At 49.3% G+C, this 22,061-nt stretch overlaps 1 protein-coding gene across 1 annotated transcript in view; it reads left to right on the plus strand.

The window, feature by feature from the left end:
- The window catches only part of NCOA1 (nuclear receptor coactivator 1), a 131,943-nt gene that overhangs the window by 74,462 nt on the left and 35,420 nt on the right, over positions 1–22,061 (plus strand). The window contains exons 4-5 of the mRNA XM_059828029.1: positions 9,486–9,497; positions 19,225–19,310. Of these exons, the coding sequence (XP_059684012.1) occupies positions 9,486–9,497; positions 19,225–19,310 (98 nt within the window). The remainder of the gene's footprint in view (positions 1–9,485; positions 9,498–19,224; positions 19,311–22,061) is intronic.

The following is a 22,061-nucleotide window of genomic DNA, read 5'->3' on the forward strand; positions in this document are numbered from 1 at the left end:
AAACAGCCGCAGAGGGTTGCCCTTGAAACACCTCCTAAGGCATCGCAAGTGACTCTGCCACTGCCGGCGTCCAAGGGACCTCCTTCCTCCTGTCCTTCCTGCGTTTGCTCATCGCCGCTCGCTGGCGGTCTCTCCTGCTGTGCTGCCGTATGTTCGGCTTCTGCGGGAATCTGTGCGCAGAGCTGGTAGCTACCTGGTCCAGGAGCAGCCGCGGCACGGCTCCCGGCCCCGCCAGGATGCATGGGGTGATGCTCATGAGTTTCTGGTCCTGTGAGGTCCAAAAGCCCCAGTACATTTACTCTGTAATCGCCAAAATAAAGGATTTATTCTGTGTTTGCTTGGATTTGTACAACTTAGCTTGTCTCATGAAGGACCCCCGAGCCACTGCTTGCCTTTGCAGTGCAAGGCTTCTTACGGCGATGGAGGGACGTATGACCCCAGGTACGACACCTGCAGCCCCAGTGAAGGCTTTTCAGCGGTGGAGCTGCTGAATTCATTCTTATAGATGTGTGAGGGAAAAAAAATGCAGATCTTTCTTTATTAATGCAGTTTTATTCTGTAATAATGCTACGGAATAGTGACCTGATTTCAGGACTTAAAACGTCCTGAAAAGGGCACTAGGCAAAGAATTAGCTTTCTTTCGTGAACATTACTGTGTTAACCTGCAAAGATGACCCTCAACTTTTAAGTTGAGTTACTTTGGACAGGGAGGGGGAGAATGCTATTTCTTGAGCCTTTACTTTAATAATTTTCAGGGGTTTTAGGAATAAGAGCACTTCTGTCTCTTCTCGGACTACACAAAAATTCCACAACTACTTCTTCTACTGCATGGAGGTGTCCTCTTTTGGGTCCAACAAAACCACGGAGCAGTTGTGTCCTGCTGACATCTTTTTATTTGGTTTTTTTCCTGAAGTGTGTGGCCATAAGAAGATGGGCTCCTTCAGGCAAGTTTGTGCTCTTTTGTCACTAGAGCATATCAACCCAAAAAGGAGAGGACCCTTAATTTAAGACCACCCCCCATTTGGAAGTTAACCTACTTGGGGAAGTAATTTTCCTTTTGGGTAAATACAGTAGGTTAATTAAATGAAGTATATGAAATAATTATTGATTTTAACTGCTCTGTTGCATACGATCATTGGGCTGTCAGTAGCTTTCCTTTAATTAAGTTTCCCTGCTGTCTCGTCATATGCTTAGGTTTGGCCCTGGATTTATTTTGTGATATACGTGTACAGCTTCTAGCGCGGAGAGTTCCTGGGTCCTCAGTGGGACGTATGGAAGCCTCTTCAAAATGAATGCCGAGTTTCTTGTTGGATTTGGGAATGCCAACACATGGTGAGCTTTAAAAAGAGAACAAAAAAGCCTTAGCTTTGTATTTAGCGATGGTCAGAAAATGGTGAAGTGGTGGCCTGGGAAGAGGCTTCTCCCACAGCCTGCGACGGCGGCGTGAGGTTCTGGGAGGAGGAGACCTTGTCCTTGGGCGCTGAGTCAAGAGCCCCTTCTTGTCCCAGCAGCCGAGTGATGTGGTATGTTATTAAAGATCATAAAATTACTCCCATAAAACCACAAAGCGAGTAATTGCGTGCAATGTGTGGAAGCAAGTCGCAGAGCCGAGGCCCCTTGGCAAGCTTTACCCCAAAGCAGAGGAACCCAGTGCAGAGCGATAAAGGGCTTTCAGCTGGTTTCTTCTGCCCAGGTCCAGGCTCCCACGTTACCCTCAGTCCACAGGGTTTTGTGTCCACAGCCCCTGGGGACGGAGCTCTACGTGGACTTTCATTAGTTTTGAGGAAATATCTAGCCCAAGCCCATGTTACTGAGTCTGCAAAGGAGCTGGACATCTCCAGTGCAGGAGTGGAACAGGCCTTTGGGACCTTCTCCCTCATTTGGCTTTGTCTTGCCAGGATAATGTAGTTAAAGTCTTGAGGCATTTTTTTTTTTCTGTTTAGGATCCTCTTAAATTGTCTGCATATCCTTCTTTCACCGATTCCAATTTGAATGCATCTTTCTTGACATGCATTGAATTTCCAGTTTCGGATTAAGCTTCTCAGGTTCTTGGAGCTGCTGCCTCCATGCCACCAAGGGAAAGTACCTTCTGCATAACATGCTCTGCCTTGTTTATGCTTGCACTATTTCTTGCATTTTGTATTTTTTAATACTCTTTCATTTCAGCTCTTCTGTCTCCCCATATTGTAATCCAGTATCCTCTTGGAGAAGTCTTAACATTTTACCTGGGCGCTGGCGATCTCTCTGTCTGGCTGGAACCATCTCATTTTCCGTAAAGCTTATTTCCATTTCTGATAGTGTTGTTTGACAGATGGGCTCAAAGCAGGGTCAGCGCTGGGCTCAGCCCAGGTTGCTGAAGGGCTTTACCCAGTTGGGCTTTGGAAGCCCCCGAGTATGGAGAAGCACAAGTGCTCTGGGCAACTTGCTCCAACACTTGGCTGGCCTTGTGGTGAACAAGATTTTCCTCCTATCCCACCTGAACATCTCTTGCTTCACTTGCAGCCATTGCTTCTCATCTTCTCATCATGCATCGCTGTGAAGAGTGTGGCTCCATCACCTCCATAACTTCTTGAAGGCATGGGCAGGCTGCTGTCAGGTGCTCCAAGGCCATCTCTTCTCCAAGCTGAGCAAAGCCCTTCCCTTGGCCTCTGGTCTCAGGATCAGTGCTCCAGCCCTGACCATCTTGGTGGCCTCCACTGAACTCATTCCAGTTTGTCTTATGCTGGGGTCCCAAAACTGGACGCAGTATGTGCTGGTCACCTAGACATGGTGCCCAGGCTGGCCATGCAGATGGAGCAGGTTGAAGACAGGAGCCAGTGGCTGCTCTACCAAGTGCAGGTTGCCATCAGGAGAGCCAAGGGGGAGAGAGGTCCCAGGGACTCTAGACGCCAGGGATGTCCTGCTGCATTCCCACATCGCATCTGAGCTCCTTCCTTGGTGGCCTGGAGAGCTGCCCAAGGTGGGTGTTGCTGCCAGGAGGGCAGGGTGACGCACGCCGTCACTGCTGCCTTTCTGTCTTGTATGCAGAAATGGAGATAAACTTAAACGATTAGATTCAGAGACTTCAAGTGTAATTTTTGGTAGCTTTTATTTGCTGAGTCAACACAGAGGTCCTTCAGTGGACGCAAAAGAGGACACTTTCACGCAGTGGAAGAACAAGTTGTAGAGTTTTTGCATAGTCAGCAAAGAGATGGAAACCCCATTACTTGGAAAATCATTAAAGTAAAGGCTCAAGAAATAGCCTGAGCTCAAAGCATCCCAGCTTTCAAGGCCAGCGGTGTATTATAAACAGAAGTTTAGGTCTAATATTTGAGGTTTGACTGAAGAACAAAAGCAAGCAGCAGAATGGCATCTGAGGAGCAATGTAAGTGGAAATGTCTCCTGGAAATGGAGTAAATGAAAACCGCTTTAAGGGGTTTACATTAATTAAAGGATTTTTTAAATTAATTAATTAAAACCACATTAAGGTTTGTGTCAAATCTAAAATTAGATTGGAATCTCTTCAGGCTACAACTGTCAGCCTGGTGCTGTAATCTCCTCTTTAAATGCATTGACTTTATTGGAGTTATCCTGATTTTGTTTGCTTCAAGGGAGGTCAGAAAAGGGGAGCTTTGCTTTTGCCTTAGAGCGGTGTTTTGCAGACTCTGGGCTCCTCCACCGTCGTCCCTGAGCTCAGGAAGGACCTTCTCAGCCAGCAGTACTGTCACCGGGTGTTTGCAGGTGCTGGGGAGGAAAGCCCTTTCTTCATCCCAAATCTGGTGGTTGGATTAACCCTGATGGAGCTGCTCGTGCTGCTGGAGGGAGGGATGCACACTGCTTTTCATCCCGTCTCAGCGGCCAATTTTTCACCGTATGTTAGAGGGCTGCAGAGATAGAAAAACAACCAAACCCTGGAGGCTAGATTAGACATCAGCGGGGAGGGGGAATTCCTCCTCAGCTTCCATAGGTGCCTACTGAAAGCCCTCAAGTGTGAGGCTGATCCAAGGTAAACAGAGTACAAACAGATCCAGTCCTTTTAACTGTTTAACTTCATCCTTCCAGGAATCCTTCTGAGGTCCTGAAGAGGCTGAAACCACCTGCTCGTTTTTGGTGGAAATGAGTTTCGGATCATTTCTGTGCCAGCGTTGCCCTTTCACTTGGTTTATTCTTTCTTCTGTTTGGTAATTACCGCCCTTCCCTAATGGATTTTTATGAAGTTGTTGCTCTTGTTCTCTACCTTCGCTTGACTTGTCCAACAAACCAAGCTCTCCTGGGATCTTGGTGTCAGTTATGCCTTTCCTTTAATCAACCCAACAGCTCTTTTCTGTACTTCTTCCAACTGAACTTCATTTTTCCTGAGTGAATTGGCTCAGACTGTCATGGTTTTTCTTACCAGATCTTACCAGTAGCATTAGGTTGTTGCTGGTACCGCCCCTGCTATGCTGGAGGTAATGGTTGTTGTCTCCTCCTGTCACTTCCATTAAGCCATTGCCAACTTTTAGCCAAAGCTCATGTTCTTGGTTGATGAGTGAGTAGCCTTCAAGTAGTAGAAAGTGGGAGAAATTAGCACAGTTTAGCAGGGCAGTTGGGTAGTTTTTCTACCACGTGGTCCTCTTTCATGTAAATGGGTCAACCCACCCTCGAGTTGGTGTGTATTTTCTCCCTGCATGACTACCTTACCTTGGGTGCCACTGGTGACCTCTCCTCATCCTGATGAAACACCTTTATTCTCAAAATTGAGTTTCATGGAGCTTCTTGGGAGTCTCTGCTAGATCTCAGTGCTATTCAACATCTTCATGGATGTGGAAGGACATACTAGGTCATTGCTAGACCAATACAGGATGGGCATACAGGAGTGCTGGGTGGATGGTATCCCAGGAAATGGTGCTTTTCAAGAAGATCTGGAGATCCTGGAAGCAAAGGCAGTCAATATGAACTTGGGATGTGATGAAAAGCAAGGTGGGCTTCTCTTGGGTGATGTTAGGTGTGCCTGGAGTTGGTGAGACAAAACTGGAGCTCAAGCATGCAAGGAGATTGCAAAATCCAGAGAAGGCAGAGAGGACAGGCATGGAAATAAGCCAGGGGCTGGAGAAAACGTCTTGCAGCTTGGAAGGTTGAAGAGCTCTGTTGAGTGTATCTGGGGGGAAAAAAAAAGGAGTGGGGACATGGTGATGACACTGTAAACACTAACGAGAACGGAAAATGCTGGCTACTAAAGAGGTTTTCAAATCCAGCATAACAGAGAATGACTCAAAGCCGAAGCCAGACAAAACCAAATTAGGACTCAGGCCCAGAGTTGCAACTGGGAGGGTGATTGCTTTGGGAACCAGCTGCCAAGGGAAGCGGTGGGTTGCGTCAGGTTTTGGCCAAACAGAAGCTCAGGGCTCATGGTGGTGGAAGGGGCTGAACTTTGATGGCTCTGCAATATTCAAGAAGTCAAGTGATCTCTGCTGGCCTTCATCTCTATAAATCTGAAAATTTTGATTTTGAAAAATGCTTTGAGAGCCAGATCCCCATCCACGGCAGTGACTTCTGCCAGTGCAAAGCTGGGGCAAGAGTCCTCATTTTGCTTCCTGAGCATCTGCGTGAGTCCCCTGCCCCACGCTCTGTCCTGCACCCTTCCCGGCATCAAAACCTCCCCGTTATCAGAGTAATTAATTGCACCTCGCGCACGAGGGCTGAAGAGTTTTTTGGAGCGGGTTCTGGGAATTTCACGCCCTCCCCTTCTCCGCAGTTTGGTTTCAATGTGAAATGTTAAACGGATTGCATCCCTGCCCACGCTCTCCGCAGACATTTGTGAAGGCTGTCTCTCCGTATCCTCTGGAATCTGTTTTATATCAGGGATTGATTTCAGATACAAACTCCCCCAGGTCAGTACTATAAAAATCTCTGCCTGTGCAGCAACACCAGGGAGCATCCTCTGTATATGTTTATTTTATGGAGCCATACCACCTACAAAGCATGTCAATAAAATTCTCATCCCTGCTCTGACAGTTTTAATCTAGCTGGCAGCGTAAATATAGACCAAGGGGTAGGGGAGGCTGCTAAGAATTGCACAGACGTCTCCAAACGGTGCCTTTATTTTAACAAGTGAACATTTGGTTATTACATCCTCAAGCTTTTAAACATCTCACACTGTCAAGAACTAATAAATCCTTTAGCACCTTGCCGTAAGAAGAGGATCTGATAGGATGTAACAGGCGTGTGGATCATGCAGAGAGTCATAAACCACCTGTAGAAATCGCTCCTCCTCTTGCCTTCTGCTGTGCCGGATTAGCTTTTTTTTTCTCCTCTTTTTTTTTTCCTCCTTGATTCAGTCTCATTTTTAAGAGAGGCAGGAAAGGAGGAAGAAAAATATCCCCATTCTCTAAAGACCTTTTCCTGGTCCTCCTTACCCTTCACAGAGATAGACAAAACCTATTTTAAGAGTCTTCTTGCCCTGCGATGGCACCCGAGCAGGATTTTGCCTCCTTTGAGCTTGTCCTCCCTCTGCTCTGGCCCCCGGTTCGTTTGGTTGATGATCAGAAAGAGGTTCATCCATCCTGTGAGCTGGCATCCCTTTGGGTGCAGGAACAGGACGACGGGGGTCCGTCCCACCTCTCTTCTAGCAGCCGCGATGGAGGCATCTCATCTGAGCTAGTCATCAAGTGTCCCTTGCGAGAGAGGACGCTCGGAGGGAAGCTCACCCCAGCACATCTCTGCAAGTGCCCATCTCGATTATTGACCCATCAGAGCACCCGGAGGTGCAAGCATTGCCATGCCTCAAAAGCACGAGGTAACACAATAAACCTCTTTCTTATGGGGAAAAAACCCCCAAACTTGGAGCCAGCTTCCGTTTTCATTTCAGATTTTCCCCTGAACAAACTTTTATAGACCTTAATCCTCCTAATGCTCCTGTGAGCAGAGGAAATAAAGAGAGATTTGTACAAGGAGATAATAGCTTTTATTATGCCGAGCGGTATGGTTGGCAAAGCAAACAAACTTGCCGGGACACGAGTATGAGAGATGCAGGAGCGGTCTCGCTCCCTCTGGGGCCACGTTATTCCCCGGTGCCCAGCTGCCGAGCTCCTCGTCTGGGTTCTTCTGCTTCCCCTGAGCCCCACGATTTCATCACGGGGTGTTTGGTGGCACTTAAAGCCTCACCAATGCCTTGGGTAGAAAGCCAACAACACCATTTGGATGGATTTAAATGATATTTCTCACCGTTCCTTCTGCTCTTGCTATTTAGGAAGTCTGCCTTCCAAGACAGGTTTTCATTAATTAATTAAACCGCCAGTCTCAGCTAACTACCCTTTAAATCATTAAGTCATTATTACCATGAAGGGTTGATGAATGCTGGAGTGATGGATCAGGTTCCCCAGGCTGATGTTTGCCCCGGGTTTGGTGCAGCTGCTGCACTGAGACAGTGAATTATGTGGGTGGACAGTTTCTTGTGGGAGCAGGGAATAGTTTGGACCATCCCAAATTTTTGAAATAACGGATACGGTCCTTAAGAATGCAGTTGCAGGTAGCTGCACCTTGGCCCTAGGTGCAGAACCCCATCGCATGAGTCTCTGCGATGTTTCCTAGGGAAAAACGAAGGATGGATATTCAGCCTTGTTCCTTAGTCTCCTGGGCACTCACCTGCTTCAGGATAGGGAGCACCCGAGACCTGTGCCTTCGTGCACCCACTGTGAACATCCTGCACCTGGTGCTGCACCCGCAGTTCTGCAGGTAATGAATGCGCTGGAAGAGTTAAAGCTCATTTTGGAGGTGAGGTCCTCCTGAGAAGGCTCTCTGCAGATCAGCAAGAGAGCAGTCCACCTGTGTGGCTTGGTCTGTCTTCTCTGGGTGGATTCCCATAACAGGAGACTCCATCTTCTCTGGTGGCTTCCTATACCGCATGGCTCCATCTTCTCTGGGTGGCTTCCCATACCACATGGCTCCATCTTCTCTAGGTGGCTTCCCATACCAGGTGGCTCCATCTTCTCTGAGTACCTTCCCATATCACACAGCTCCATCTTCTCTGGGTAGCTTTCCATACCAGGAGGCTCCATCTTCTCTGGTGGCTTCCTATACCACATGGCTCCATCTTCTCTGGGTGGCTTCCCATACCACATGGCTCCGTCTTCTCTAGGTAGCTTCCCATACAGCGTGACTCCATCCTCTCTGAATAGCTTCCCGTACCACGCAGCTTCATCTTCTCTGGGTAGCTTCCCATACCACATGGTTCCTTCTTCCCTGGGTGGCTTCCCATACCACGTGGCTCCAACTTCTCTAGATAGCTTCCCATACCATGTGGCTTGCTCCTGCCCATCCCTGTCCCCCCCAGGAGCACCTCGTGGCCCGGAGCTGCATTTGCACCTACTGACCACACTCACATGCACGTGTTACAGCCACCCTTCGGTTCATTTGCCTTTTCCTTGGGCAGATCCCCTCGGCATAGCAGAAAAAACAAGTGGATCCCCTCAATAGCTGCAGATTGACAGCTTTCCCTTCGCAACCAAGGAGAGACAGATGGGAGGCGCGAGAAAGTGAGGTTTGGAGGAGCGGGGCTGGCGGGGGGAGTGTTGCTCTGTGCATGGGAAGCGTCAGCTCCCCCCTCGCCGTGCTCGAGCTTTGCATTGTCTGCACGCTTTGGCAGGCGTCTCCTTGCCGGTGCAGTTCACATATTTGACGTGCCTGTGCAACTTGAGCATAAAGCTGGTTTAACAGTTGACACGAGTGAATTTTTAATAGTAACTTCTCATGGACTTTAGCATGCAACGTACCAGGGCTTCAAGATGCTACGTCTTGAGAAAAAGCAGTCTAATTCTTTGCAAAATTAAGTGTTGGATCGTTAAAACCGTGTTGCGATGTATTTTATGCCTGCAGGAGGAGAATGAAGGCTATGCCAGGGCTGAGTTAAAGTTGGAGGGGGAGCTACATGTAGCCCTTTCTCATCGCTGCAGATTTGGCCGTGCCGAGTTGACACAGTTTTTGAACGAATTAAATTCTTCAGATTTGAGATAAAAGTTTTTTTCTCCCTTTATTCCTTCCCCCAGCAAGATGGAGATGTTCTACCTGCTTGATCTCAGCATCGACTATAAAAAAGTCTCGGCTCCTTATGCCTGTTCTCTCCTGTCAGCATTCAGCGCTCATTAATTTTGCATTCACTCAGCACCGTATAATTTTTCCTGACATTGTTCAGACAAACAGCCTTTTTTACTTAAGACTTCTCGACACCATTAATGTTTAACTCTAAAAGGTGTGAAGACAGAAAGAAATACCCTTTTCCTTCTGTTTTAGCAGCAGCGCGCTTTGCTCTGCGCTCTTTGCCATTACACAAGGATTTTATCAGAAGCAGAAAAAGAGAGTTTTTTATGTAAACTTTGCCAAAGAAAGTGGTGTTTACTGGTCGGAGCAGGGACCGGTGTCTTGGATCTTAATCTGTACTCCTGGTGCTGTTGTCACTGATGGTGCACGATGCTCTTTGCCTTGGGGCGTGAACAGATGTGCTCTTGCAGGTCCATCTGGAGTCCTTCAAGAGAGGACCACCAGTTGGTGAACCCCCCATGGTGTGTGAAAGCAGTGTTGGTTGAAGCTAAGCCTGGTGGCTTTTGGGTCGCGAGCATTCATGTGGCATGTAACAGCATCTCAGCTCAGAAGATGTCCATGAACTTCTTAATCCACTCCCAAAAGAGCTGCAGAAGTGCGTGTCGTCGTGCATCAGGTCTCTTCAGCTGGAAAATGGGAGTGTTAATGGGGAGTAGTGTCTTAGGCTCGTTAAAGGGAAGCACGTGTCTTGTCCACCTTCCCTGATGTCCCCACTTGGAAGGATGTCACAGGTTGCCATTCAGTTGAGCGCGTAGCGGTTGGTTAAGATGAGGGCAACGCTGGACTATGTTCTTTGCAATTTATAGTAAGGGTCAAATGGGTTAAAACAAGACTGTTTCTTTCTTTGCATTGTAGAGTCCTGAGGAACTTGGTTGTGCCTGTTGCTGGGTAGATACGTGTTTAAAAAATAAGAAAAAAGTTTTTAAAAAACCCAGCAAAATTCCTGCCCTCAAAATCCTTATCCTCTACATGGGAAAAGAGGGGAAATACCGGTTGGAGGAGCAGCCAAAAGTGGGGATCAGCCCATAGCCCTGTGGAAGGTTAATGTTGCTTGAGCTTGGGGTCACCAGGCTGAAGACCTGGTACAGAGTTGGGTTGTTGCCCACCAGGAGTGTCCATTTCCCGGGATTGGTTGTAGATGTGGTGAAGGTGGCTGGAGCCCTCCTGCTGATGGGAACTGCCATCAGCTCTGTATGGCAACTTGCACTGAAGCATCGTGGGGTGTTCTCCTGGTTTCAAAATATCAGTGTTGAAGGGTTTTTCGGGCAAGTGGAAGGATAAGTCGAGCTGCTGTGTTAATATAGATGCTCATCTGTTGTGTCCTTTGCTCATACGGTTTAAAAGCTGCCTTGAAATCATTGACCTTGATATAAATCCAGTGTCCCACCTGCAAATCTATGCTGGTGAATGAATAAGTCTACATGGTTTACTCCTTTTAGGATTTGATGTTTTATATGGTGGTTGGAGAGGTGCTTAACTGCTGGGATTAGCCCGTGGGCTTTAGTGAGTCTTCCCAGTGCCACTGTGGGTCGGTAAGGACAGGCTCGCAGGCTGCAGGCAGGGTGGCAAATAGCTGCAAGAGCATTAGACGGGGCCGTCGTCGTTCCTGGTACAGCAGCAATGCATGACTGCTGGTTTTTGACTGCTTTTCCAGCCAGGTCATGAAGGAGGAAGCTCAAGTGAGACATGGGAGAGCGGCAGAATGTCCCGCTGTACTGCCCTCCACCGATCTGCTCTAGTGATGCAACCTGAGTGGCCACCAGCTTGAGTCCTCAATTCTCACGATCCACATGGGCACTAGAGCCCGTTTTGTACACCTCAAGGGCTTAGTTTCCTCCCTTGGCTGTATGCCTGGTGAGATGCGTCCTCCTGACACGTGCCTTGACATGTACGTTGATGGAGGAGTAAGGGTTCACGATGCATCTGAAGAACCACTTGGGGCTGTGTTGGTGAGGATGTTCTCCAGGATGGCACAGAAATAGTCGGGGCTGAAGCCAGCGATGTGTTGCCAGCTCTGGAGGTGCATGGGTTATTTTTCCCAGGGCCAATGTTGGCGTTAGGTGAAGTCAGGATTTCAGCTCTCACTGGAAAAGCAAGAAAAAGAAAGACAGTAAAACCTGGTGGACTGCTGGCTGTGGAGGAAGGCTAGGAGATAACAACACCCCCAAAAAAATCCAAAAATGAGACTCTACCTTAGAATAAGAATTTAAAATGGAGCAGGCAAATCTCCTCTAAAAATGCCTTTTTCTCTGCTCCGGCTGTAAGGGAAGCATGAGGCAAGTAGCTCAGGTGGAAACATCGCCATTACAGATGTCCCATGCTCCGTGAGATGGCTCTCACCCTGGTGTCTCGGCACTCCAGCCTGGCATTGCAGCACACAGTTGGGGAGCACCCTGGGGCTTGTCACCGCTAGACCATGGTGATGGATGGTGTAAAGCAGACGAGCGCAGGGCTCTGAGGGAGCTGTGCTGATTTCTGAAAGCCAAGATCTGCTCTTCTATTTCTTGCACTGGTATTTTCAAGCTCTGAATCTCACAGATTGTATTTTTCCACAGTTTTTTAAATTCATAGATCAGATAATTTCCTTCCTCCTACTAGAATAAAAAGTTATACAACCGAAGAGCTGCTGATTTTCATACAGTGTTTTAGAGGAATCTGGTATTTGTGGAAGTGAAGAAGGGAGGACTCTGGGCTGGGTTTTCTGCATCTGCCTCCGTGTGAATATGCTGATGTTAAATAGGTGGGTGTGGGGCAAATCTCAGCTTCCACAGCTTGAATTTTGGTTTAGAGTACCTCCAAAGAAGCCATCGTTGCTGTGGTCCAAGCGTGTGCCCTGTAGGCTACGTCGGATGGTCTTCCTTGGAAGTTGGCTTCATCCCCCAGTTGAGGTTGGATCTTCCTCTACTTGTTGATCCCTAGGGATGGGGATGAGAGTGCTTGGGCTTGCTGGGACTCGAGAGGAGGCTGAAGGTGAGCTCAGGACCTCGGGCCAGGCCACCACCACCACCAGCAGCTGGTGATGCTCAGAGGCTTTCCCCCAACATGTCCCTAACCTGACAGATAGCCCTAGACATGTCTTCCTCTTTAGGTACCATTTAAAAACCACAAAAGCATTCCCATTTCTACTTACCTGTTGCTTTCCTGTATCAATGCTGTTGTCTTTTTCTCCTCTTGAGTCTTTTTTAAACCAATTTTTTCCTGCCCCGCTGGACAGTGCATTTGGCGCACGCCTTCTGCCAAGGAGTTTATTTTTATAGCAGCTTTTTTTTCTGTTGGGTTTACTGGACTGATGAACCTCGTAGTAGGCACTAATTAATGGCACAGCTTTCTGTCACGCTCTCGATCCATGGATGCACCGAGTCTGTTCCATCTGATTTTAATTAACTAAAAATCAAAGCTCCTCATTTGGGAAATTACAGATGTGGATTTTTTTGCCTCCCTCATCTTTTAAAAAGCAAATAAAGCAGATTCTGGCTGAGATCTAGGGGGTTCAGCCGGCACGGCCCTCAGGGAGGCTGCAGAGCCGTGCCATATGGGAGAGGGATGGGGAGCCGTTGTGCCTGGTGCTCCATCGTGTTTTCCAGGCATCACATCAACTTCTCCATCATGCTCTGCTCCGTCATCCTTGGTACCCACTGGGGTACCCAACACGCTCTGGGAAAGGCTTCAAGTCCTCCTTGGTTGGACTTTTTGCCTTCAAGCTGTTGTATTTTTAATAGAAAAGTCAAGAGCCAAAGATTTTTTGAGCTTCTGTCATAAGAAATGAAAAATGAACATTGCCCACAGAAATCTTGGGTTGAAAAAGAGCCCTTGGAGAGCGCGGGGCAGTGTTTGGGTCCCGGCCATCATGGCCGCAACCATGGGGGCCTCTCTATGGGGGCTTCCTTGGGGAGCGGCAGCGAGCTTCTCGCAACTCAAGGCAAAATGCAATATATTACAAAGTTTTGTGCTGGGCAAGTGGAAACAATTGTTCTGATTTTCTGTGTTCATGACATTTCTCAACAAAACCCTATTTTGAATTTTTTATGTCCTGGTTTAGAAGACCCACATGCAATATATTATTTTTCAGATATTCCTTTCCCCTTTCTGGGGGGGAAAAAAAAGCATTTCAGCTGCAAAATTTTAAAAGAGGAGCAGAATGAGACAGCTTATATTATTTTCATTTAAAAGTGCAGATTTAAGGGATGGAGAGACAGGAGTGCTTGTCCTGGGTGCTATGGATGGAGCTCCATGTGACGGAGCCTGTGGGGCTGGGGCTGACTTCCCAAGACACTGCAGGTGGACATCAGCGCTGGCCATCTTCCACCCTCCTCCTCCACCCCTTTCACCCCCATTTTCCTTCCCCTCCCGTCTTCTGCTTTGGAGGGGCTCTGGGAGGTGTCCCCTAAGCCACCACCCCCCCTTCCCTGTGGTCCTGCCGCCACGCTGGTGGCACATCCTTTCTTCTCCAGCCCCTTGGAGTGCAGGTGCTCTCCTGGCCATGGGGCTTTGTTGTGTTTTGGGTAAAAAGCAGTAAGTTAAGGTCTTTTGGGGGACTTTTCCCATTGTGTGGCTGTGGCTCTCACCCTGCATGGCCTCAGCATTGCTCCAGGGAAGGTCTCCAGCTGTGACTGCTGGAGGAGGTCACAGCTCCTCTCCAAGACTTGGCTTTTCCCTACCTTGGATGCCTGATTTTCTCCAGGTACAGGTTTTCAGGTACAGACGTCTGGAAGTGGAGGGAGGGCAATGAAGCTGGTGAGGGGTCTGGAGCACAAGTCTGATGAGGAGCGGCTGAGGGAGCTGGGGTTGTTCAGTCTGGAGAAGAGGAGGCTGAGGGGAGACCTCGTCGCTCTCTACAACTACCTGAAAGGGGGTTGTGGGGAGGTGGGTGTTGGTCTCTTCTCCCAAGTGACAAGCGACAGGACAAGAGGAAATGGCCTCAAGTTGCTCCAGGGGAGGTTCAGACTGGATATTAGGAAAAATTTCTTTACTGCGAGAGTGGTGAAGCACTGGAAGAGGCTGCCCAGGGAGGTAGTGGAGTCACCATCCCTGGAGGTGTTCAAGGAACGTGTGGATGTGGCATTGTGGGACATGGTTTAATGAGCATGGTGGGGTTGGGTTGATGGTTGGACTTGATCTTACAGGTCTTTTTCATCCTTAATGATTCTGTGATTCTGTGAGTACAGGATCCTGGGGATGGTTTTGCTGTGCCCCGTGCCACCAAAAATGGTGGTAGAGAAAGAGCAGAAGACCTGCCAAAGGGATGGAGGCAACTAAGGCGAACTAGGGAGGCTGGGGAAATAAAAAATAATAACGCAAAGAGGGAAAAGAGGCAAAGAAAGGGGAAACCACCAGTGAGCCTACACCTGTGTGGGTGGGGGGGTGGCACCCGCTTCCCAAAGCCACGTCCTTTAGCTTTGCTCCGTGCAATGTGGTTTAGAGGCAGAGGGTCTGAGCCAGTTTTTAGGGGGGTACATATTGCACTGTCTCTTTTGGGAGAGCAGAAATAACACCCCAGATGAGCCATTTGCCTTTCCCGGGTGTGCTCTTGGCTTTGGGCTTTTATTAACAAAAAAAAAGACTTTCTGCATTGATGTCTTCTAAAAGCAGAGGGGGAAATGCTCCGAATGGGTCGGCTGCCCATCCCCACGCCTCAACTTGCTGCCGTTCCCCCGGCCTGGGCTGCACCCCACTGTTTCAGCAGCTTGCCACCCCGCCGGCAGCCCTCACCTTGCCAGGGGTGTTGCTTTTTCCTTTGCTCACCCCCCACCCCCTTTTCCCTGCCCCAGCATTGCTCCATGCCTTCCTTCCACCATGCCGAGCGCAGGAGGAGCTGCACGCCGGGAGCAGCCTGGCCGGCAGCCGCGGCCGCGGCTGGGTGCCACCGGGCTGGGGGACGGGGAGAGCAGCTCTTGGTGATGCAAAATCTGTTCCCATTGCCTTGTGCTGCTGGCCATCGCTTCCAGCATCGGGGCATCCGAGCGTATCATTCCTCTTCCAGTCCTGGTTTGCTTTAGCAGCATCCTCCATCCCTCGCCAGCCTTGCGTCTTCTCCATCCCTCCTTCTAATCCTGCAAAGAATCAGCGGCTTCTAGCCAGGAGGCTCATGTTGCTGTGAAATAGCAGGGCTGAGCTGGAAATGTCACCTCTCCCCGTGCCAAGCTTGGCTGCGTGGGATTGGCATCGGACAAGATCGTTCTCAAAGTGACCGTGGTGTTCCCAGGTATTGCAGTGGGCATTGGGTCCTGCACCCACTGCAGTATCAATGGTATTGGGTGACCTGGTTATAACACACTTATCTCATGGTTCAAGTCCACTGACCTGATATTACTGGAGTGCCGAGGGCCCCGCGGCTCCTATAGACTCCAGAGGCACCCAGACATCTCCCTGGATGTCAGAAAATCGGGGCGTAATTTGAGGAATGCATTTAAAATAGCTCCTTTCTGTGCTGCAAGAAAAAACCACTTGTTTTAATCACGTTTGCAGCAATTAGGTTCCAATCGGGGCCGTCGGCGTGCCGGGCTTTTATTGTGCGATGGGGATTTATGATGCCCGAGGCTGCCAAAGCCCCTGCAGCTGGATCCCGACAGCCTCAAATGGCAGCAGCGCTGAGGCTCGTGTTGCTCCCGTTGGTTTATTTTCATGTGGATGTGTCTGTCCAGCTTTATAATGAGATTATGAGCTTGGGGAACCAGGAATTTGCTCTGTGTTTGGTTGTGTTGAGCGCAGGGGATGCCTGGCCCGTGACCGATGCTCCCTGAGAGCATCAGCCTGTTGCTGGCACAGCAGAGCCACCGCTGCAATTAATGCTGGAAAAAAAACGAAGATTGAGATTAGTGGGTTAAGGTGCAAACCAGTGGTTTGCTTGTAATGTATTCCTCGGCTGCTCGGGATGGAAAAGCTAAAGAGCTGCATTTAAGCACATTAACTGAAGTGCTTAGCCGGGATGCGCTGATGCTTTGAAGGAGTTTTGTATCGCTGGGATGTGCCGCCCCGGAGAAGGTGAGCAGGAGCTTTAAGGGATCCATCTGCTCCCAGATCCCCATGCTGCAAAGGTGGGAAGGAGAAGGACTCGTGGACGAGGGAGACAGCGACAGTGCATCGTTCGGCCGGCTAATCCTCCCGAATAACGGGCTCGGAGCTGGCGGATGAAACTCTTTTGCTAAAGCAGGAGGAGGATCCCACAGCCCAATTAAAGGATTAGAGCTGAAAGCCAGTGCATTGCCTCTAAGTGCATCAATTTATTAAGAGTAGAAGAAAAAAAGCCATTTCTTATGCTGTGAGTACCTGCCAGCTCCCGTGGGTTTGGGTGCATGGGAAGCTCTTCCATCCCTGGAAGGGATTTGGGTGTGTTCCTTGAGAGGGTGCTGCTCCTTCATGATTTAGCCATGCAGCAGTGCTGGGTGGGAGGCAGGCATCGCTGCTCGGAGATGGTTCGGGTGGGATGAACTCCGGTTTCTGCTTGAAACAGGGGAAACTGAGGCCCGTGGGGATGAGGTGAGCTGCCCAAGGGGGTCCGTAGCAGGATCTAGGGGTCAGGTATTTTAGAGTTGAAGTCAGACCGTTGCTTGAGCATCCAAAACCTGTGCATGCATACTCAAGACGGGGCGCGCGTTGCCTGTTCTCGGGGCTGTGCCAGCAGAGATGAAGACGCGACCTTTTTTGGTTGATTCCTTTTCTAAAGAGAAACGAGCCGCTGGGTGAGAGGGAAAGCAGAGGCAGGGATTACCCAATAAATCGGTGGCAGAAGCTGGCAGCCACCCCTGCAAGAGCAAGCATTGAGCAAATGCTCTTCCAAGCTTGCTCCTCTCGGAGCTGCTTTAGGAGCGGTGCACGGGATGAAGGGCAAAGTCAGGAAGAAGAAACACCCAAAGGGAATTTGAAGACAGAAAAAGTCCTGGGAGGACGCAGAGGTGAAGAGCTTCAAGTGACGCATCTGTACGTTTTGCAAGCACGATTTGATGCTGAGTAATAAACCTTGCATCCAACGTGCTGCAAAACAGCAAATGCAATTTAGCTTTTGCTTACGGACGAGTTGGGGGACCGGCTCCCTTGGTGCTGGGATGATCAGAAACGAAGGCCAGCATTGAGGGCATCGAGAGGGACAGGCAGTAAACCTCCAGCAGTCCTAGAAACCTCTTGGCTTGCACCTTCAGCATGCACACCGCTGCGCTCAATGGATATTTGTCCCAAGACAACATCTCTTGCCCTCTGGGAACGGACTGACAAAGGCTGGGCAGAGCTCGCATCAGCCTGGTGTGTTGGTGCACATATATATTGGACTGATTAACATGTATTTATTGATGCACGTGAGGGTTTCCAGGTCCTGCACGAGGGACCGTGGGTTGAGGAGCCTTTCCCCTTGTCCTGCTGTGCCATAAAGCTCACAACTTGCTGCCACCCCTCTTCAAACCAGTTTGGGCAATTTTCTTCCTCCGGCTCCCAGGACCGCACACTTGTTTGGGCCTTGGGATTTTTCTGAGGATCCCCTTGGTTTCCCGGCAAACCCCAGGACTGTTACTCCTGCCATGCAGGGAAGCGCAGCCTGCGAGGATGGGGCTGCATCCCCCTGCGCCGTGCACATGGTCCACGAATCACCAACCGCATCCCGACCCCAGCATCTTTCTTTATACTAACAATTAGCAGTTATACAGAAAGAACACAGCTTAATTTTCAGCTGCTAGGTTGAATTTGTGGTTCCGGTACCTGGGAAAACCTTGTAAACGGAGTAACATTAATAGAGGACCAAGTTTCAAGTCATTTTTCAGCTCGTCACAGAGATTCTTTTTCATTTTCAATCAAAACCTGCATCGAAGCCATCCGTGTGAGCTTGGACCGAGGATGCTTCAGGACTCCCGTGCTGTTTCGCATCCTGCGCGACTGATAATTTCCTTTGCCAGTGCCAACGGGCACCGGCGTGTTGTGGGTAATGCCCTGCCCCTCCGGCTGGCCCCAGGAGCTGGCCTTTTCACATCTCAGAGCAAAGCATCGCTGAGGCAAGAAGCGTCTGCAATCTGAGACGTCCCTGCTTTCCCCTCACTAAGTGATGCCCAGTCAACGAAGCAGGTATCCTCTTCGTCAAGAGTTAGCTCCCACATGCCTCTTTCTGCTCTTATTCTGCCCAAACCGTGTGATTAAACAGTGATTAATCTCCTTTTTGCTAATACATCGATAGCCCCAGACGTGCCGGGCTGGGGCTTGCACTCCCCTCCGCCTCCCGAGTCGCTCCCAGCCACGAGGATTTATTCTCACTGCATCCTGTGGAGATGGGGATGCTGCTCTTCCCTTATCTCATCCGGGGAGGCTAAGGGACTCTCCCAGCTTTCCCAGGGGAAAACAGTCACGGATACGGAGGAGCAAAACAAAACAGCCCTGAAACACCAGCGGCATTGTGGCTTACTTGCCTGTGATCGCTGGCTTCATCACATCCCACTTGCCACCACCCGCCTTTCGCTGCTGGATTTATCCTGAATTCCTCGGAGTAGCTGTGCGACGTGGCTGGCACCTTTCGGGGGAGTGCGAGATAAATAACAGGGCCTTCTCTCTGGGTTTTTTTGGGTCCTTTTTTTTCCCAAAGGGATTATTCAGCAATACAGCCTGAGAGCTTCTGGCAGGGCTGGGGCTGGGCTCCTCCAGCAGCATCGCCCGCTCTGCTTCGGATGCTCTCCTCTCATCCCTGGCCCCGCTGGCTCCCGGCTGACCGGCGTCCAGGATGCTCCCTGCACATCGGTGGTCGGAGCTGCTTTTTCTCCTCCAGCAGGTTTCCTTTGGCACAGCCCACTCTCTGTGAATTCCTCTCAGCAGTTATTTCTTAAAGTGTTGTCTGAAAAGTTCCAGATCTAATAGTGTAACTTGCGCTAAACTGGATATAGCGTTTCCTTTTCAAAATGTTGATTTTGGATGTCTCTTTCTGCAGGCTTCTGCTTAAGACGGGTTTTTCCTTCCTGCTAGCAGTAGATTGTGATCTAATTAGTGCCTTTATTTTATAGTAATTAATAAATAATTAGAAATTACATTATATCTTCATGGGACTGAGGGATGAAATGAAAATGCTGGAGTCTTTTGGTGCACGTCCTGCATTGCCTGTATGACAAGCGGTCAATGTTTTGTTTATTATTGGTAATAATTCAGCAGTAAAATGATGGTTCTTTTGGCTGAAACGTCCCTTTTCCTTTGCTACAGAGAAAGCAGCTGATGATGAAGTCCAGAAGTCCGACATCTCATCCAGCAGCCAAGGGGTGATCGAGAAGGAGTCTCTGGGACCTCTTCTTCTGGAGGTAGGTGCTGAAATGTTGTTGCTGATGCTGCCAGGCTCCCGCTACTGCCCAAAGCACAGCAGCGCACCAAGAAAGTGAAATCCAGAGGAGGAAGGCAACGGGGACGTAGTCGGGATGCTCTAAGCCCAACTGTGTCCCTGGCCTAAGTTGCAGGTAGACTGATCTTAGTCCTTCGCTTCAGCAAATGGTTTGGAAAGTGAGTCTTAACCAAGCTTGATGGAGCTTGGACTCGGTTAAGTCGAAGCTGTTCTGGATAGTTTCTTAATATCAGCATTAAAATATTGAGTTGCTTCTAAGTGGAGATTAAACTGAGCCCCCGGCCTCATTTGGAGGTGAGTTAGGTAACGTGGTGGGTGGTTTTCAGCAGATTCGAATCCTCCCGTCCTCTGAAAAACAGGAAGGATGAGGAGGGCGCTCCGCATTTCTCTTGGTATCGGTACGTCAGAAATCATCCTATCTCAGGAGGAAGGTCAGAGTTGGACCTGACAGGACCATCTTGTATGGAGGAGGTTATTATATGAGTGTTATTATATTATATCACAGGCCCCAGAGATAAACTTCAAATCCTAAATCGTTCAGCTGGTAATTTCACAGGGGTGGTTGGGGTCAGGGCTGGGGGGGTTCCTCCCTGCGGCTGGCCATCCCGCCTCCGCCTTCTTGCATTGAAACCGCCTGATAAAATTACACATTCAAAGACCAAAAGGAAGCAACAGTGTCATCTGATTCATTTAATGAACTGTAAGAGCATGACTGCTGACATGACACAGACCGACGATTTACGCTGTGGTTTCTGTTGGGAGCCCAATAGCTGGGAGGTGAAATGTGGCATCGTTTTTGAGACAGAAAGCCAGCCTGGGTTTCAGGATTCCTGGGGAGAGATTCCCCAGCCACGTTTTTGGCCTCTTCTGTATCTCCAAAAGATGCTCGGAGGCCGTGGGGAGCTCTCCTGCGCTGCGATACATGCTTTTCAGGACTTGCTTAATCCCTCCCTGTACCACTGAGCCCTGGAGTGAAGGTGTCAAAAGTAATAAAACTTTGCAAGAGGTGACTCTGCAGATGGAGGAGTTAACGCAAAAGGGATGGGAAGGGTGTCGAAGGAAGGGTCTGATTTGCAGAAAGGATGGAAAATGGGTGCTGGAAGCACGTGGATGGAGTTAATGGGGAGTTGGCAGTTGGCTAAAGAGGTGCTCAGTCTAACAGAGGCAAAAATGCAGAAGGGGCTTAGAAATTAGGCTGGCAATGGCACGTGGGTTTTGAGGAGTGCGTTGGGTGCTAGAAACAGGCATGGGAATATTAAGCGATGCAGAAGGAGCCCGATCCTCAACAAAACCTTAGCATTTGGGTTATATTGGGAGAAGGCATCCTACGAGAGCAGTGGCAGAGCAAAGAAAACCATGAGAGAGAACAGCGTCTGTACATCTGCGGTAAATCCACGTATTTTGCAGCGCCGTCTTCAGAACGTGTCTTTACATCACTTAGATGATGAACATGGGGCCAGCCGGCTCACCAGCACATCATTCAGCCGCAGTCGATCCCCTCGTGTCCATGTCTGTGTCCATGTCCGTGTCCACACGTGGGAATAGGCGGCTCGCTGCGGCTGGGAGCCCTGGAGGCACGAGCCCCTTGGGGAGCAGAGAGCCTCGGGGCAAAGCAGGGCTGGCTGCACATCGGTAATAGAAGTAGCCCTGGAAAACCTGAGGTCATCATAAAAAGAGGAAATTAATTAAATGAGCTAGTTCATGACTAAAAATCACCCTCCGTGCTTGGGTCGGGTATCGATGCATCCTTTCTGCAGGAAGGAACGCAGAGGTGCGTTACCGCTCAGTCGATGCCGCTTTGTAAACAACTTACCCTGTATTATTTGATTTAAAATCCATGTTTAGATTACGGTTATTATCTATACAGGCTGAGGAATAATTTCCTAATTGCCCTCCTCGCGCATGAAACCCGTGTGCTTGAGATGCTGACCCTGATCCGTGCCCATCCGTGGCTGCATGAAGCACTTTGAGGATGCCAAGCCCTTACCATGCTCAGTTTATTTTCCGTGGGGATTGACCATGAGAAGCAATTAGTGGTTTCGCTGGTCCCCAAGCAATCCGCAGCCTCCCATGCCTAAAAAACATTCCCGAAATGACTTCCAGCTTCTTCTGGGTGCCCTGGGCTCAGGCGGGGTTTTCAAACCCGGAAAGGAAGAGATAAAAAGGGCTATTAAAAAGCATCTCATTTATTTTTGGGAAGATTTTTTGCCTCTTGACTTGTTGTTTGGGCTTGACTTCCATAAACAATTGTACTGATAAGGTCATTTAATATTTAAACCATGGATAAATGGCCAGTGTTGCTGCTGGGGGAATGGGGGGTACTGGGGAGGCACACAAGCTGGGTCCCCACTGGCTGCCGCCTCGGGGCTCTCCTGCCCCTTCCCTGCTCCCCCGGCCCCCCAAAACCAGCTTCACCTGGGGAGAAGGGTCCAGGTGGGTTTACCATCCAGCCTGGGTCTTTTTTTTGGGCGTCCTAAGTGCAAAGGCTGGTTGTCTTGGCAACAGCTGGGAATAAGGAAAATTGCAGCCGATCTGCCAGAACCATTTTGACAAAAGATTTCTTTCTTTTTTTTTCTTTTCCTCTTTTTTAAATGCTTCCTGCTTCTTGCACTTAATGTTGCTCTACGGCAAAACCCGATTTTTAGAAACTGCATTAAATAAAGCCTGGATGCTTTTCATCAGAGGAACTCGTTGCTGGCACGGGCAAGCGGGA

Source organism: Gavia stellata, chromosome 2, assembly GCF_030936135.1.
Source record: "Gavia stellata isolate bGavSte3 chromosome 2, bGavSte3.hap2, whole genome shotgun sequence".
In the NCBI taxonomy this organism is placed as follows: domain Eukaryota; kingdom Metazoa; phylum Chordata; class Aves; order Gaviiformes; family Gaviidae; genus Gavia; species Gavia stellata.